Source organism: Bombina bombina, chromosome 4 (genome assembly GCF_027579735.1).
Source record: "Bombina bombina isolate aBomBom1 chromosome 4, aBomBom1.pri, whole genome shotgun sequence".
Lineage (NCBI taxonomy): Eukaryota > Metazoa > Chordata > Amphibia > Anura > Bombinatoridae > Bombina > Bombina bombina.
The window spans coordinates 107419720-107435774 of record NC_069502.1 but is presented as its reverse complement, the minus strand read 5'-3'; the positions used below and the strand labels follow the sequence as shown (position 1 = coordinate 107435774).

The window sequence follows — 16055 nt, the reverse complement described above, 5'->3', positions numbered from 1 at the left end:
AAAAATTTAATAGAGTGGCGGCGATGTGGGGGGACCTCGGTTTAGGGGTACATAGGTAGTTTATGGGTGTTAGTGTACTTTAGAGCACAGTAGTTAAGAGCTTTATAAACCGGCGTTAGCCCAGAAAGCTCTTAACTACTGACTTTTTTCTGCAGCTGGAGTTTGGTCGTTAGATTTCTAACGCTCACTCCAGACACGACTCTAAATACCGGCGTTAGAAAGATCCCATTGAAAAGATAGGATACGCAATAGACGTAAGGGGATCTGCGGTATGGAAAAGTCGCGGCTGAAAAGTGAGCGTTAGGCCCTTTCCTGACTGACTCCAAATACCGGCGGTAGCCTAAAACCACCGTTAGGAGCCTCTAACGCTGGTTTTCACGGCTACAGCAAAACTCCAAATCTAGGCCTAAGATAGCTACAATATAATTAATAATTACATTGTAGCTATTTTAGGGTTTATATTTATTTTACAGGTAACTTGGTATTTATTTTAACTAGGTACAATAGCTATTAAATAGTTAATAACTATTTAACAGTTACCTTGTTAAAATAATAACAATTTACCTGTAAAATAAATCCTAACCTAAGTTACAAATACACCTACACTATCAATAAATTAAACTACAAATATCTAAACTAAAATACAATTAAATACACTAAACTAAATTACAAAAACAAACAAACACTAAATTACAAAAAATAAAAAAAGATTACAAGAATTTTAAGCTAATTACACCTATTGTAAGCCCCCTAATAAAATAATAAAGCCCCCCAAAATAAAAAAATGCCCTACCCTATTCTAAATTAAAAATTAACCAGCTCTTTTACCAGCCCTTAAAAGGGCTTTTTGCGGGGCATGCCCCAAAGTAATCAGCTCTTTTGCCTGTAAAAAAAACACAATACCACCCCCCAACATTACAACCCACCACCCACATACCCCTACTCTAAACCCACCCAAACCCCCCTTAAAAAAACCTAACACTAAGCCCCAGAAGATCTCCCTACCTTGAGTTGTCTTCACCCAGCCGTGCCGAACTCTTCATCCAATCCGGGCGATGTCTTCATCCAATCGGCAAAGAAGAAGTCTTCCATCCGGGCGATATCTTCATCCAAGCGGCAAAGAAGAAGTCTTCCATCCTGGCGATGTCTTCATCCAATCGGCAAAGAAGAGGTCCTCCATCGGGGCGAAGTTTTCCTCCAAGCGGCATCTTCAATCTTCTTTCTTCCGACGCGGAACATCCATAGGATGATAGGATTCTATCAGCCAATCGGAATTAAGGTAAGAAAATCTGATTGGCTGATTCAATCAGCCGATCAGATTCAAGTTCAATCCGATTGGCTGATTCAAGTTCAATCTGATTGGCTGATCCAATAAGCCAATCAGATTGAGCTCGCATTCTATTGGCTGATCGGAACAGCCAATAGAATGCGAGCTCAATCTGATTGACTCATTGGATCAGCCAATCGGATTGTACTTGAATCTGATTGGCTGATTGAATCAGCCAATCACATTTTCTTACCTTAATTCCGATTGGCTGATAGAATCCTATCAGCCAATCGGAATTCGAGGGACGCCATCTTGGATGACGTCATTTAAAGGAAACTTTATTCGTCTTTCAGTCGTCGGGCCAGCTGAATGTTCCGCGTCGGAGGTCGGAAGAAAGAAGATTGAAGATGCCGCTTGGAGGAAAATTTCGCCCCGATGGAGGACCTCTTCTTTGCCGCTTGGATGAAGACATCGCGGGGATGGAAGACTTCTTCTTTTCCGCTTGGATGAAGACATCGCCCGGATGGAAGACTTCTTCTTTGCCGCTTGGATGAAGACATCGCCCGGATTGGATGAAGAGTTCGGCCCGGCTGGGTGAGGATGACTCAAGGTAGGGAGATCTTCTGGGGCATAGTGTTAGGTTTTTTTAAGGGGGGTTTGGGTGGGTTTAGAGTAGAAAATCTGATTGGCTGATTAAATCAGCCAATCAGATTCAAGTTCAATCCGATTGGCTGATTGGATCAGCCAATCGGATTGAGCTTGCATTCTATTGGCTGTTCCGATCAGCCAATAGAATGCAAGCTCAATCTGATTGGCTGATTGGATCAGCCAATCGGATTGAACTTGAATCAGCCAATCGGATTGAACTTGAATCTGATTGGCTGATTGAATCAGCCAATCAGATTTTCTTACCTTAATTCCGATTGGCTGATAGAATCCTATCAGCCAATCGGAATTCGAGGGACACCATCTTGGATGACGTCATTTAAATGAAACTTCATTCATCTTTCAGTCGTCGGGCCAGCTGGATGTTCCGCGTCGGAGGTCGGAAGAAAGAAGATTGAAGATGCCGCTTGGAGGGTATTTTTTTATTTTGGGTGGCTTTATTATTTTATTAGGGGGCTTAGAATAGGTGTAATTAGCTTAAAATTCTTGTAATCTTTTTTATTTTTTGTAATTTAGTGTTTTTTTTTTTTGTAATTTAGTTTAGTGTATTTAATTGTATTTTAGTTTAGATATTTGTAGTTTATTTAATTTATTGATAGTGTAGGTGTATTTGTAACTTAGGTTAGGATTTATTTTACAGGTAAATTGGTAATTATTTTAACAAGGTAGCTATTAAATAGTTATTAACTATTTAATAGCTATTGTACCTAGTTAAAATAAATACCAAGTTACCTGTAAAATAAATATAAACCCTAAAATAGCTACAATGTAATTATTAATTATATTGTAGCTGTCTTGGGGTTTATTTTATAGGTAAGTATTTAGATTTAAATAGGAATATTTTAATTAATAATATTTATTTTAATAAGAATTTAGTTAGGGGTGTTAGAGTTAGATAGGGTTATTATACTTAATATATATATATAATATAATAACTATATTAACTATATTAACCCTAATATAATTAGGGTTAATATAGTTAATATATATAATATAATAACTATATTAACTATATTAACCCTAATATAATTAGGGTTAATATAGTTAATATAGGTGGCGGCGGTGTAGGGGGATTAGATTAGGGGTTAATGTATTTAATATAGGTGGCGGCGGTGTAGGGGGATTTAGATTAGAGGCAAAAGAGCTTATTACTTTGTGACAATGCCCCGCAAAAAGCCCTTTTAAGGGCTGGTAAAAGAGCTGATTACTTTAGGGCAATGGCCCGCAAAAAGCCCTTTTATGGGCTGGCAATAGAGCTGTTTACTTTGGGGCAATGCCACGCAAAAAGCCCTTTTCAGGGCTATTTGTAGGGTTAGACTTAGGTTTAGTGGTAGGGATATTTTAGTATTTTAGGGGTTAATTAATTTAATATAGGTGGCGGCGGTGTAGGGGGATTAGATTAAGGGTTAATACATTTAATATAGCTGGCGGCGGGGTAGGGGGATTAGATTAGGGGTTAATAATTTTAATATAGGTGGCGGTGGGATAGGGGGATTAGATTAGGGGTTAATAATTTTAATATAGCTGGCGGCGGGGTAGGGGGATTAGATTATGGGTTAATAATTTTAATATAGCTGGCGGCGGGGTAGGAGCTCACATTAGGGGGTAGGTAATGTAGGTGGCGGCGGTGTAAGGGGCTCACATTAGGGGTAGGTAATGTAGATGGCGGAGGTGTAAGGAGCTCACATTAGGGGGTAGGTAATGTAGGTGGCGGCGGTGTAAGGGGCTCACATTAGGGGGTAGGTAATGTAGATGGCGGCGGTGTAGGGGCTCACATTAGAGGGTTATACATTTAATGTAGGTGGTGGCAGGGTCCGGGAGCGGCGGTTTAGGGGTTAAATACTAGTTGACAGGTAGATAGACATTGCGCATGCGTTAGGTGTTAGGTTTTATTTAGCAGTTCGCGGTTGACAGGTAGATAGACATTGTGCATGCGTTAGGTGTTAGGTTTTATTTAGCAGCTAGTTTAGGGAGTTACGGGGCTCCAATAAACGTAGTAAGGCTTACTACGCCTGCAATTTTTGGCGAGGTGAAAATGGAGTAGGATTTCTCCATTTTCGCCACGTAAGTCCTTGCACTGTATATTGGATACCAAACTGCGCTGGTTTGGTATACCTGTCTATGGGCCAAAAAACTACGGCCGAAGGCAGAAATATACGAGCGTAACTTCTATGTTAAGCCGTATATGTGATACCAAAACAGCACAAAATTTGGCGTCGCCGGCTTTTGCGGGCGACGCTGCATATCGAATCGAGGCCATGGCCTCCAGAAATGCACACAATACTCAAGATGAGGCCTAACTAATGATCTATAAAGTGGCATAAGAACCTTACTATTTCTGCTGCAAATACCTCTACCAATACATCCAAGCATTCTGCTAGCCTTACTCAGTGCATTACTACATTGTTTACTAAGTTTTAAATCATCTGAAATAATAATTCCCAAGTCCTGTTCCTCATCTGTAACAGACAGTAAAGTGTCATTGAGTCTATAATTAGCATTTGGATTTTTCTTCCCTAAATGCATTATTTTACACTTTGCTGTGTTAAACTTTAGATCCCAGTCATTTGTCCAATCCTCTAATTGTTGTATATCACTTCTCATTTTGTCTACCCCCCTGGAACTTCCACTCTGTTACAAATTTTTGTATAATCTGCAAACAGACATACTTTCCCCTGTAGCCCTTTGCTGATATCACAGATAAAGATGTTAAACAAAACAGTCCCCAGAACTGACCCCTGAGGAACACCACTAGTAAAGGCAACACTTATCTGAGATCACAGATACAGTGATCTCAGATAAGTGTATGCAGGTAGTAGTTTTTAACATGTTAAGATGATTTTGGAAGTGTGGTATCATTAAAAGACCATTTCTTAAATAGGTTTATTGAAGGCGGGTTTCATTCACAACCTAATTCTCCTAATGGCAGAACTATGGTGTTATGGAGCAATTACACAAAAAGTATTTCTGTTGATAAAAAAATGCACAAATAGGATTGGTTGTGCAAAAGCAAATATTCTAGTGCCTTGTTCCCTAGTTGGGAACCTTGTCAACCATGACTTTATAAATGGGGCCCTGTGTTACTTTCTTTGATCTAATAAGATGTAAAGTGATACAGTAGTTCCCTTATGTAGACAAAAATACATTAATGCTTGATAACTTTATAAGAGACACAACCATCTGACATTACTGTATCACAATACAGTTACTTTTAAATAAAGCAATATGTTGTAAAAGTGTTCAGTAACATCATTATCTTTTCTAGGGAACCAGTGTACTTCCAGTGTTGGCATCTGCATTACAAGACAAGAAGTATTTTGAAAAGCCAGATGAGTTTTATCCTCAGCACTTTCTTGACTCTGAGGGAAATTTTGTGAAGAAGGAAGCATTAATTCCTTTTTCAGCAGGTATCAAAAGAAATCTTGTCACTTTTTTTGTTATATCCAAAGTCAAACATTTTAACAGAAACTCAGACCTAAAGGTTCAAAGCAATGTCAGCTCAAGAGGTTCAGAACTCTATGTATAGTCAGCTATTTTAAATACTATGAATTAACAGATAAGTATAGACATATAACACTTGGCTATAGAAAAACCTTCTCACATATTTTCCACCTAAAACTAACAAGCTTAGAAACAAGTACAAGGGCTTACATTGCTCATCTTAATGTATAATACTTTGTTTTACTTTCACTTTTTAAACCCCCATATTTAGTTGACTCATTGGGCTCAATTTATCATTGTGTGGACAGACAAAATACGATGTAGCGTATCATGTCCGCCACACATCGATAAATGCTGACAGCATACGCTGTCGGCTTTTTTTAATTGCACCAGCAGTTCTTGTGAACTGCTGTTGCAATACCGCCCAGGGATAGGCAAGGTGCCCGTAGTGACTAGCCCTTGCAGTGTCCACCACAACCTCAGAGGTGACGGATGAGTTAAGGAGCAGCGTAATTAGGAGCGCTGCTTCTTAACTTCTGTTTCAGGCGGAACTGAAGTGGAGTGGGTCGGAAGCAGCATCCGCTGCTTCATAAATCGACCCCATTCACTCCATTTAAAGCCATTACATTTAAGTGTTAAAATACTTCTCTGCAGATCAAATTAATTATTAATATATATATTAAGCACAAACAACCAGTGTCAGTGTTTCCTGAAACTGTTTTCACTTCGTCAGAGAGTATACCCTCTGACGAAGTGAAAACAGTTTCACGAAACGTGTAAGGGCATGCCCACTTGTGACGTCACATCCGGTCCAGCGAGACCGCAACGCTCCAGAGTGCTTCACAGCAAAAGTGAATCCAGCGACATCCTATCTAGTGGAGAACCTGAGGTACTCTCCACCAACTGTATTTACTAATAATCTGCAAAAGAGAACTTCACATTTCAAACCAATGGAACACGTTGGGACTTTTCATTGTTTGTGAAAAATAAGGCATTTATCCAAATCGCCTTCGTTGTGGAAAGAAGTTTCTTCAAGTCTCTACATAAGCACTAACTTATACCATCTTGAGATTTTTTAAACATTAGCACTGACACTGGTTGTTTGTGCTCAAATAAAGGATATATATTTTTCAGCAGCTACTAGTATCTGATTCATTTTCTAAAAGGCATCTACCATACCCCAGAGAGGGGAAGTTTATTATTTCCCCATCAAGGCGATAATATAATACTGGAAAAGAAAGGATTCAACCTACATCATACAGATGAAATTCATCATTGGAAATTAAAGTTACCATACTCCACAGAGGAGAAGCACTTTCCATAGACATAAGAAATATAGAAGTATTGAATCCCATATGTACCACCAAGACAAACATCTTTAACACAGGTAGGGATTAATTCCCTCCAAGGCCACTCAAATACCTCACATGTTTGAGGTTTAAAAAGGTGTGCAACATTTCTTACTCTTTGCATTACACTGCAAACTAGTATATTCATACTGCACCATAAATTGTTCTCTTTTTTATGTTTCCTCCACTCTACGAGCGCTATAGTTTGGAACCCTCAACTCCTATCCATACTACTATTTTCTCTATTTGATGATAGTGGAATTTCCAGACCAAGCTGCTTAGAAAAACATCAGGAGGAACTTTAAATAAGGCAAAATAACTATTTGCGTAAAACACAGCGCAACCCAAAACACCATTTCCTTTTCATATATATATATATATATATATATATATATATATATATATATATATATACACTGCTATTGGTGGTTTGTAGTACTAGCTACTACTTTAATTTTATATAAGATTAATCTACTGTCCAATTGTTCTTCTTGAGACATTTCTCATAGAAAATAGCGGCTAAAATGTTATACATGTTTATAAACTATTGGGGGGTTGGGTTGTATGGGAAAAACCCAATACAACAGTAGTTAGCGCTGTTAGTCTTGGTTAGCTGGAGTGTAAGTTGGGGATCCTAGAAAGGCAGCTGTAAATCTCAGTCAAAAATGGTGAGAGGAAAGTGAGAAAACAGCGCTATTCCAGGGGGTCTTCCCTGACTTCACTAGTGGTTAGATGGCTATTTAATTAACAGATAACCACAGATAGTGTAGGCAAATATGAAAATGCACTTATTAGTGCAAAATCTAATTGTATATAGTCAAAATGTTATATCACATGAATTAATAGAAATAACAGAAAATAAGTGATAAGTCCATCAAAATGTAATTGGAATAGAGTTCAGATATGTGATGCTCAGGAAATCTGGTAGGTATTGCACTTACTAGAACAAACCTCAATCATATGAGGTAAGCTGCCGCCTCTTGTAAGTGTGAAACTTCCGTGATCCTGGCGTGATGGTAGTAGTGGGGCCAAGTAGTGTTGTCCTTCTCCTCTTAGAGTATGAACCTTCAGTCCTTGTAGAGACTGGTTGCCTGTTTTCTTTGGGCTCCAGGTTACTGTGGCTTTGCAAACTGCAGCTTCTCCCAGTCCTGACTGCCTCACACAGACTCGCTAATTACATTCACTACAGGTGCCTATAAACTAGTTAAAACATATTTTGTTAGCGAAATGTACATAGTTTTCCTAAATCTATAGCAGTCTATTGATACAAACTTTGAAAAGCATCTTGAGTATGATTACTTGGTCTTGTTTGCCGATCAAAAGTCAGATGTAAATTAACTCCTGCACAGTGCAAACACTTTAGAATAAAGCTAGGTTAGGTAAATTGTAGCATAACTAAGGTGATGGTAAACTCTGATACTGCAATATTTTGAAAACTATTTTATCACAGCAATACAGGTCATTTGTAATAAAACAATATTTCAAAACACTTAATAATTAATAATAAAAAACATTTACTTTATTCTTCATCTTTCAATTCCCCTAGTTGAATTTTTTGTAAGAAAAGCAGGGGGGTACATTCAACCACAAACAAATAACTTGCAGGATGTATTTCTATAGCCATTTGCTCTTGTGCTTTTACTCTCTTTGATCATTAATCCTTACTGTAACAGCCACATGTACAATACAGCATGGAACGTAGCAATGCAAGAGATTGCTGCTATAGAAAGAAAATAGTGTTGACAGCTTATTTGTGATTGGATGTACCACCTGCCTGTTCATTTTCTGAAAAAAATCAGAACCATGAAAGGTGACTGGGGAAATTGAAATATAAAGAATAAAAAGTAATTTTTTGTGATAATTATACAGCACTTTGAAAAGTTGCTGTAATACAAAGGCTGCTATAATGTAATATTTTGAAAATTCTTGTATCAGAGTTTGCAATCACTTTAAGTAGGCAGTATGACAGGATAAGGTAGGATAATTAATTTATTTATTATTCAACAGCAAATTTACACTACTATTTTGTGTTGCACATGAAGAAGCATATAATATAAAAAAGTATATATATTTTTTTGTAGGTCGCAGAAACTGCGCTGGGGAAAACTTAGCAAAAACAGAGCTCTTCCTCTTTTTTACGAGACTGCTGCAAAAATTCACATTCCAGCTTCCTCCAGGTGTTTCAGTTGCTGATTTAACCCCTGCTGTTGGACTTACCAGAGGACCTAAGCCATACCTTATGTGTGTTTTGCCTCGCACTTAGAATATGTTAACAAGTAGCAAGTTTGTAAATATTTCCCAAATACCATATATGCCTGTAATAAAATTTATTATTCCAACTTGACTTTTTAGCCTAGCATTTTATTTTCACATTTTCAAATATTTGATTTCTATGTAAACTTTTTTATAGATTGTTTTTTTTTTTTTTTAATTTTAAAGATGTCCACTTTTAAAGGAATAGATTTAACATAAAGCTATCTGCTAATTTGTTATTTTTAAACTTTAAACTATTTTAAACTTTTAACAAAGAAGAAAGGGAACTTGTGAGTGGAGGGGTGGTACACAGATGTGTCTTAAGTGGGTCACAATGTATCTTGGGGAGGCCAGAACAGGAGGGACAGACCACAAGTGTCATGGGTGGATCACAATGTATCATGTGCAGTGTCTAGTAGAGCTTATACTGTACATACATTCAAAATAAATGTAAACCCAAAACATATTATGATCTTCAGAACTTGTCATCAAGATACAGAGAAACTTTTTACAATGCTGGCTGATAAATATTTTCTTTACTAGAAAAAACAAAACAATAACAAACATAAAATAAAAAATGCAGGATATCAGTTACCTCAACTATCTCTCACAGACTGGGCAGGGTCCCTATATACACATCAACATCTGATCACTGATCCACCCATTTCTATCTCTAACAAAGGGGTTAAACCGTGAGCTACAGCAGCCCATTAGTGTGTGTCTGCAGTTTGTTTGTGTCAAGTTTATTTTGTGTTTATGTATTTGTGGTGCATTTCTATTATATATATATATATATATATATATATATATATATTTATATATATATATATATATATCTCTTTATATATATATATATAAATCAATGTAAATATTTGCATAGGAAATTAGTACATCTAGGCAAGTATCCCCGCTTGGTTTCCCCCAGAAATTCTTAATATGCAATGTTTCCAATGCACAAGAGAATTGTGGGTAAGATATGCAAATTCTCAGTTTTTTTGCTTCAAAAATACTGTTTTGACACAGCGATCCTTTTAAACAGGACTATGACAGCAAACCAGAATTCCCTCACTAGACAAGCCTGTTTCGTTCTTTTTAGAACTCATCAGTAGGAGATAGATTTCTGGTTGCTGCATTGGAAAAGCTATTTTCATGGTTAAACCAAAATTCATTAAAATTATGGGGAGATAAAAAAACTGAAATTAAAATCCTCCATGTCTCAAAATGAAATCAATGTAAATATTTGCATAGGAAATTAGTACATCTAGGCAAGTATCCCCGCTTGCTTTTCCCCAGAAATTCTTAATATGCAATGTTTCCAATGCACAAGAGAATTGTGGGTAAGATATGCAAATTAGATATGCAAATTCTCAGTTTTTTTGCTTCAAAAATACTGTTTTAACACAGCGATCCATTTAAACAGGACTATGACAGCAAACCAGAAATCACTCACTAGACAAGTCAACAGGTTCTGCAGTGCTATGAGCATAGGTGGTATATAAAAACGATTACAGGGATCAAATGGGGAGAGAGGGTCCTGCCAAGAGTTGCATTGTTGTAGTTGGCTCTTAAGAAGGTGAACTACAAACAGCTGGGCTCATAGGCTTACATGCTATGGGGTTTTAGGGGATAGCAGTGGAGATAGGAAGGTTAGTGTAGGTTGTAAGCGTCCCTGAATAGTAGAGTCTTCAAGGAGCACTTGAAGCTTTTAAAACTAGGGGAGATTCTTGTGGAGCAAGGCAAAGAGTTCCATAAGATGGTAGCCAATCTGGAGAAATCTTGTAGACGGGAATGTGAGGAGGTAACAAGAGAGGAGGAGAGTAGGAGATCATGAGCAGAGCGAAGGGGATGGGAGGGAGAGTATCTGGAGACAAGGTCTGAGATGTAGGGGGGGGCAGTGCAATTGAGGGCTTTGTGTGTCAGAGTGAGAATTTTGTGTTTAATCCTGGAGGCAAGAGGAAGCCAGTGAAGGCATTGGCAGAGAGGTGCGCCAGATGAAGAGCGACGTGCAAGGAAGATGAGCCTGGCAGAGGCATTCATTATGGATTGTAAAGGAACTAGGCGGCAGCTAGAGAGACCAGAGAGGAAAGAGTTGCAGTAGTCGAGGTGGGAAAGGATGAGACAGTGGATTAAAATCTTTGTTGTGTCTTGTGTAAGGAAATGTCTAATTTTAGCAATGTTTTTAAGGTGGAAGTAGCAGGCTTTAGCCAAGGATTGAATGTAAGGAGTGAAAGAAAGTTCTGAGTTAATGTGACCCCCAAGACATTGGGCATGTGAGGTTGGGCTAACTATGGAGTTATCAACAGTTATAGAGACATGGGGGTGGAGATTTTGGAAGAATGGGGAAATAAGGAGCTCAGTTTTGGAGTATATATATAAGGGGATACCAAAGGGGCAGTTCCTGAGACTACGTCGGAACTGCTCCACAAAAACTAAATATTACGAGCATGCCATGGAGATGCAAAAACGGTTTCTAGACAGAGGGTACTCCAAAAGAGTAGTGAATAGAGCTCTTAATGAAGCAGCTCATTCAGATCGAGAACAACTTTTAATACCTAAACAAAAGGCTGTACAAAGTACAATCAGGTTGATAACAGATTACAACTGTCATTGGACAGCCCTGAGAGTGGTATTGGAAAGAAACTGGCATATTCTAACGAGTGATGAAGGGGTATCTAAGGAGGTAGGAGATCACCCCAACATCACTGCCAGAAGAGCCCCTAACCTCAGAGACAAGTTCGTGAGAAGCCAATACGTGTCACTCAAAAAACAAACAGACTGGCTCACTACACACAGATCTACTGGGAATCACCCTTGTGGAAGATGTGTGGCCTGCAAGTATATGTCAAAAACTAAAACATTTTCAACACACACAGGCAAACTATACAAATTAAAACACCACATTACCTGTAGCACTGAAGGTGTTATCTACCTCCTCTCCTGCAGCTGCCCACGTTTTTACGTGGGTAAAACAAGGAGAGCGATAAAGGACAGAATAACTGAGCATCGGGATGATATAAAATACAAAAATCCCAAAAGTAATGTGGCTAAACACTTTGAAGAAATTCATGCCTGTAACCCTGACTCTCTCTCATTTGTTGGTATTGACAGAGGCATTACCAACAATAGAGGGGGTGATAACGATAGGGTCCTCCTCCAGAAAGAATGTAGGTGGATTACTATCCTACAAACCCAGATGCCTAATGGACTAAATGACAGAATAGACATGGCCTGCTTCCTATAAGGAACAGTTACTGTTATAACAGTACTCCTCTATTTCAGACATGTGTAAATTGCATTATAAAGTAACAATATTACTTCATTCAACAGTGATAAATTTTATCTATGTATATAATTAATTTGGTTTGTCACAAGTATTTAGAAGTTTTCCCTAAGCACTATAAATTTAGGGCTCCCATTGCCATAGGTACTTTTACACCTGTAATAATGTCCGTTACTTTCATAAGTACATAAATGACCAAAATTAACCGGTGTGTATATATGTATCTTTCCATTAGGGCTTACTAGCCCGGTTTTGACAGGTTTGCATCACAATCATGTAAGCCATAGAGAGTTAAGTATTTATGCATTTATTCTCTCTAAATATGATTGGTTCTTAAGAAATCTGGAAAGAAGAGGCGTGCAACCTAGGAAGCTTAAAAGGGAGATGAGACGCTCCCTACGTCATCACGCCCTGACGAAGCCCGACACACCCAACGGGTGAAACGCGCGTCGGCATTGGACGAGCCGACACGGTGCATGTGGTCAGTGTGAACGCCACTGAACGGAGATACAAGACAAGCATCGCAGCTAGGAAAAGTTTGGAGGTCCCGGGAAAACCACTGATGACTATATAACAAGCATCAGTCTGAGGACTTGACAGGAGACAGGTCGTATGCAGCTATAACTTGGCCTGACAAATAGGCATACTGATGTTAGACTTGGATATCGTTACCCTGCAGAGAGGGTGGAAACAGAAGCCACTCTATATATAAGAGTCTGTGATTTCTATCTATCGCTTACAGCATACTAACATCTAGCATACTTGATCTGCAACTCTACACAATGCTTGTCACTTTTTCATGACTTTTCACCTTATGCATATATGACCTTAAGCTAAGGACCACTGCAATGACTTTTCAAGCATCACGCTACTACTTGCTTATTACTAATCATTGCTGAGCATACTCCATCTCTGCTTTTTAATGCTTGCTTGTTTATGTACAGACATATGTAAATATTTTGAGGCACATTATCAGTAACTACTTAGATCCCATCACTATACCTGCCCGGCATTAAGCCTTATCTGATAAGGTGCCGTACGCAGCAGGGTGTAGTAGTTTGATAATTGTTCCTCACTAATATATCTCAGTAATACTTTGTACAATTATTACATTGCTTTTGCTCAAATTTGTATCATATATACCTGAATTATATCTTGAGGTACATAGAAAGAAACTTTCTTGTTCCCAGTTTGATATCTGCTCGGCAGTTTGCCTTATATTTCTACAAGGTGCCGACTGCAGTAAGAAATAGCAGTCTGACTATAGTTTCCCAAGACATATACTGCATCTATAGCATTGTGAGTACAATGAGATACCCTAGTCTAATATTTAATAGAAGTTACGTCTTTTATTAATATATCCTGTTCATGCTTGAACACTTACCCCTGACCGGTCAGGTTTGTTAATTATTATGTTTTATGTTTCTATTACACACACTATTTGGTCATTTGTGTATTTACCTATTGCTAAGTATATTCCTAAGATAATTTTGTCCTAGGATTCAACTGTCAGAGATTGATCTCTCTTGAAACCACTACAGCTTTCATTTTGGATACACAGTATTATATATATATTTTTTTGAGCTTAATAAAACTTTTTAAAAGAGTGCTGATTTCCCTGTCTTTTATCCTGGCATCTATTTTTTCCAGGATTTTCTCTTTCTTACTAAACCATGAAATTTATTTAAGGGTCTGCACCACAAATTCAATTGCAGCCATACTAGTATTTATTTTGGAACTATATGGCCCTTTTCTAGAAGCTCATAGCAATTGCGTCCCCTCCGTATCTTTTTTTCTACTTTTCAATATATATATATATATATATATATATATATATATATATATATATAAAATACATATATAAAAATTACAACATGAGTGCACTCACACCACTGTTGGTGATATTTACCTTGGACTGAATAACTCTTCAGACCACGACAGGTTAAAGAGGGTTTGTTTATTGATAGGCACACTGCAGTATGGAGAGAAACAATACAAAGTTTCCTCTGAGGGGGTCAGTCCCCACCCAGATATTTATACACAGGAGAGAGAGCATTCCTGATCTCCATATCTAGGCTAGTAAATTTCATGATTTGTTAAAAAACAAGGGTTTTTCAAATATAGATACAATATAAGTAAATAACATTTGTTTACAAAGTCAGCAAATTATATTCAGTAGGTCTGACAATAGATCAAAAAGGCAAAGTCAGCACTAGAGAAAAAAATAATGTATGCTTTTCCGAGACATTCATTATGTTTACAAAAGAGTGTTGTGTTATTCTAAGTATATCATGCTGCAAGCTTACTTAATTTATGTGATGGTATACACACATTCAAATATATCTTATGTATGTCTTATCAGGATACAAAGTAATTTAGGTGTTCACTGATACAGGCTGGAATGTAAGAATTTAGACAAGGATAGATGAAGATTATTAGATTTACAAAGACAGACAGAGGCCCCAATTTATCAAAGTCTGGCGGACCTGATCCGCACTGTCGGATCAGGTCCGCCAGACCTCGCTGAATAAGGCGAGCAATACACTCGCCGTATTCAGCATTGCACCAGCAGCTTACAAGAGCTGCTGGTGCAACGCCGCCCCCTGTAGACTCGCGACCAATGGGCCGCCAGCAGGGGGGTGTCAATCAACCCGATCGTACTCGATCGGGTTGATTTCCGGCGATGTCTGTCCGCCTGCTCAGAGCAGGAGGACAGGTTATGGAGCAGCGGTCTTTGTGACCGCTGCTTCATAACTGCTGTTTCTTTTCTCGCCAGAAACACGGGGCATCAAGCTCCATACAGAGCTTGATAGATAGGCCCCATACACTCAGAACTATCTATAATTTATAGCCCTATTCAGACAAAACTGGCCCTCCTGACTAAAATTGCCTGCACAAAAATTAACCCATTCAGACCTCACTAGGCACTGCAAAAACAGAGACAGATATTGCTTATTATTTTCAAAACCACTTAAAACAACTACCAGGGTGCAGGAAAAAATGAATCCAACAGCAGTAACAGGCTTGCACTCACTGGATTTTCAATACATGTATTTACTTGTGCTGTGACATTTCGGGGGCAAAGCTCCCCTTCCTTGGGGACAGCTGTGTATCTTCCAGCATAGCTCAAATAATTCATACATTTCTAAGTTCTAAAGGTTTGGGCTTTTCAGTGTTATAAATTTTAATTTTAATGTTTAAACAGGTAAAGTAAATTAAATCTTGCACAGCCAGTAAATTATCTATTTGATTTGACAAGGGGTTATAGAAACATCACAGACCTCAAGCTATAATAGAATACAGGATCAATTGAATACCAGGTTGCTGTGTGATACAGGCAGAGATGGTAAATTGATTACAAATAGAAAACCTTTCCACCAAATATTGTGATAAATGTGTGATAAATATAACAAATGCAAAAAATTCCATTTGGATAAAAAAGAGAGTATTAAGAAGTAGGTGTGTTTTAGCTTTAGTAAAGTCATAATAAACACTTACTACAACCTAGTACAGATAAACACATTCCTAAGGGTAATGTACAGGTGGGGGTGTATGCTACAATCTCACTGGAATGTCATCTAATTGTATACAGCTATACTAGATATATCATTTTAGCAATATTATTCTCTATCACTGGGTGAATCTTTTAAGATCTCTATAAAGCACTTTCCCTTTTCCATAAAATGTAATTGAATTTGATTCTATACCTGATCCCACAATGCAATATTACATCTTTTATTTGCAATTATGTAACCTTCATGTGATTGTTAACAATTCCTAGACCTAGTAAATTAGGTTA

At 37.9% G+C, this 16055-nt stretch overlaps 1 protein-coding gene across 7 annotated transcripts in view; it reads left to right on the top strand.

Annotated features, from left to right (window-relative positions):
- LOC128655963 (cytochrome P450 2K6) overlaps nucleotides 1-9067 on the top strand; it is a 102705-nt gene extending 93638 nt beyond the window's left edge. For all 7 annotated transcript variants that reach the window (XM_053709580.1, XM_053709575.1, XM_053709576.1 and 4 more), the window contains 2 exons: nucleotides 5199-5340; nucleotides 8805-9067. In XM_053709580.1, the coding sequence (XP_053565555.1) occupies nucleotides 5199-5340; nucleotides 8805-8986 (324 nt within the window). In that variant the 3' untranslated portion in view covers nucleotides 8987-9067. The remainder of the gene's footprint in view (nucleotides 1-5198; nucleotides 5341-8804) is intronic.
- The last annotated feature ends 6988 nt before the right edge of the window (nucleotides 9068-16055 follow it).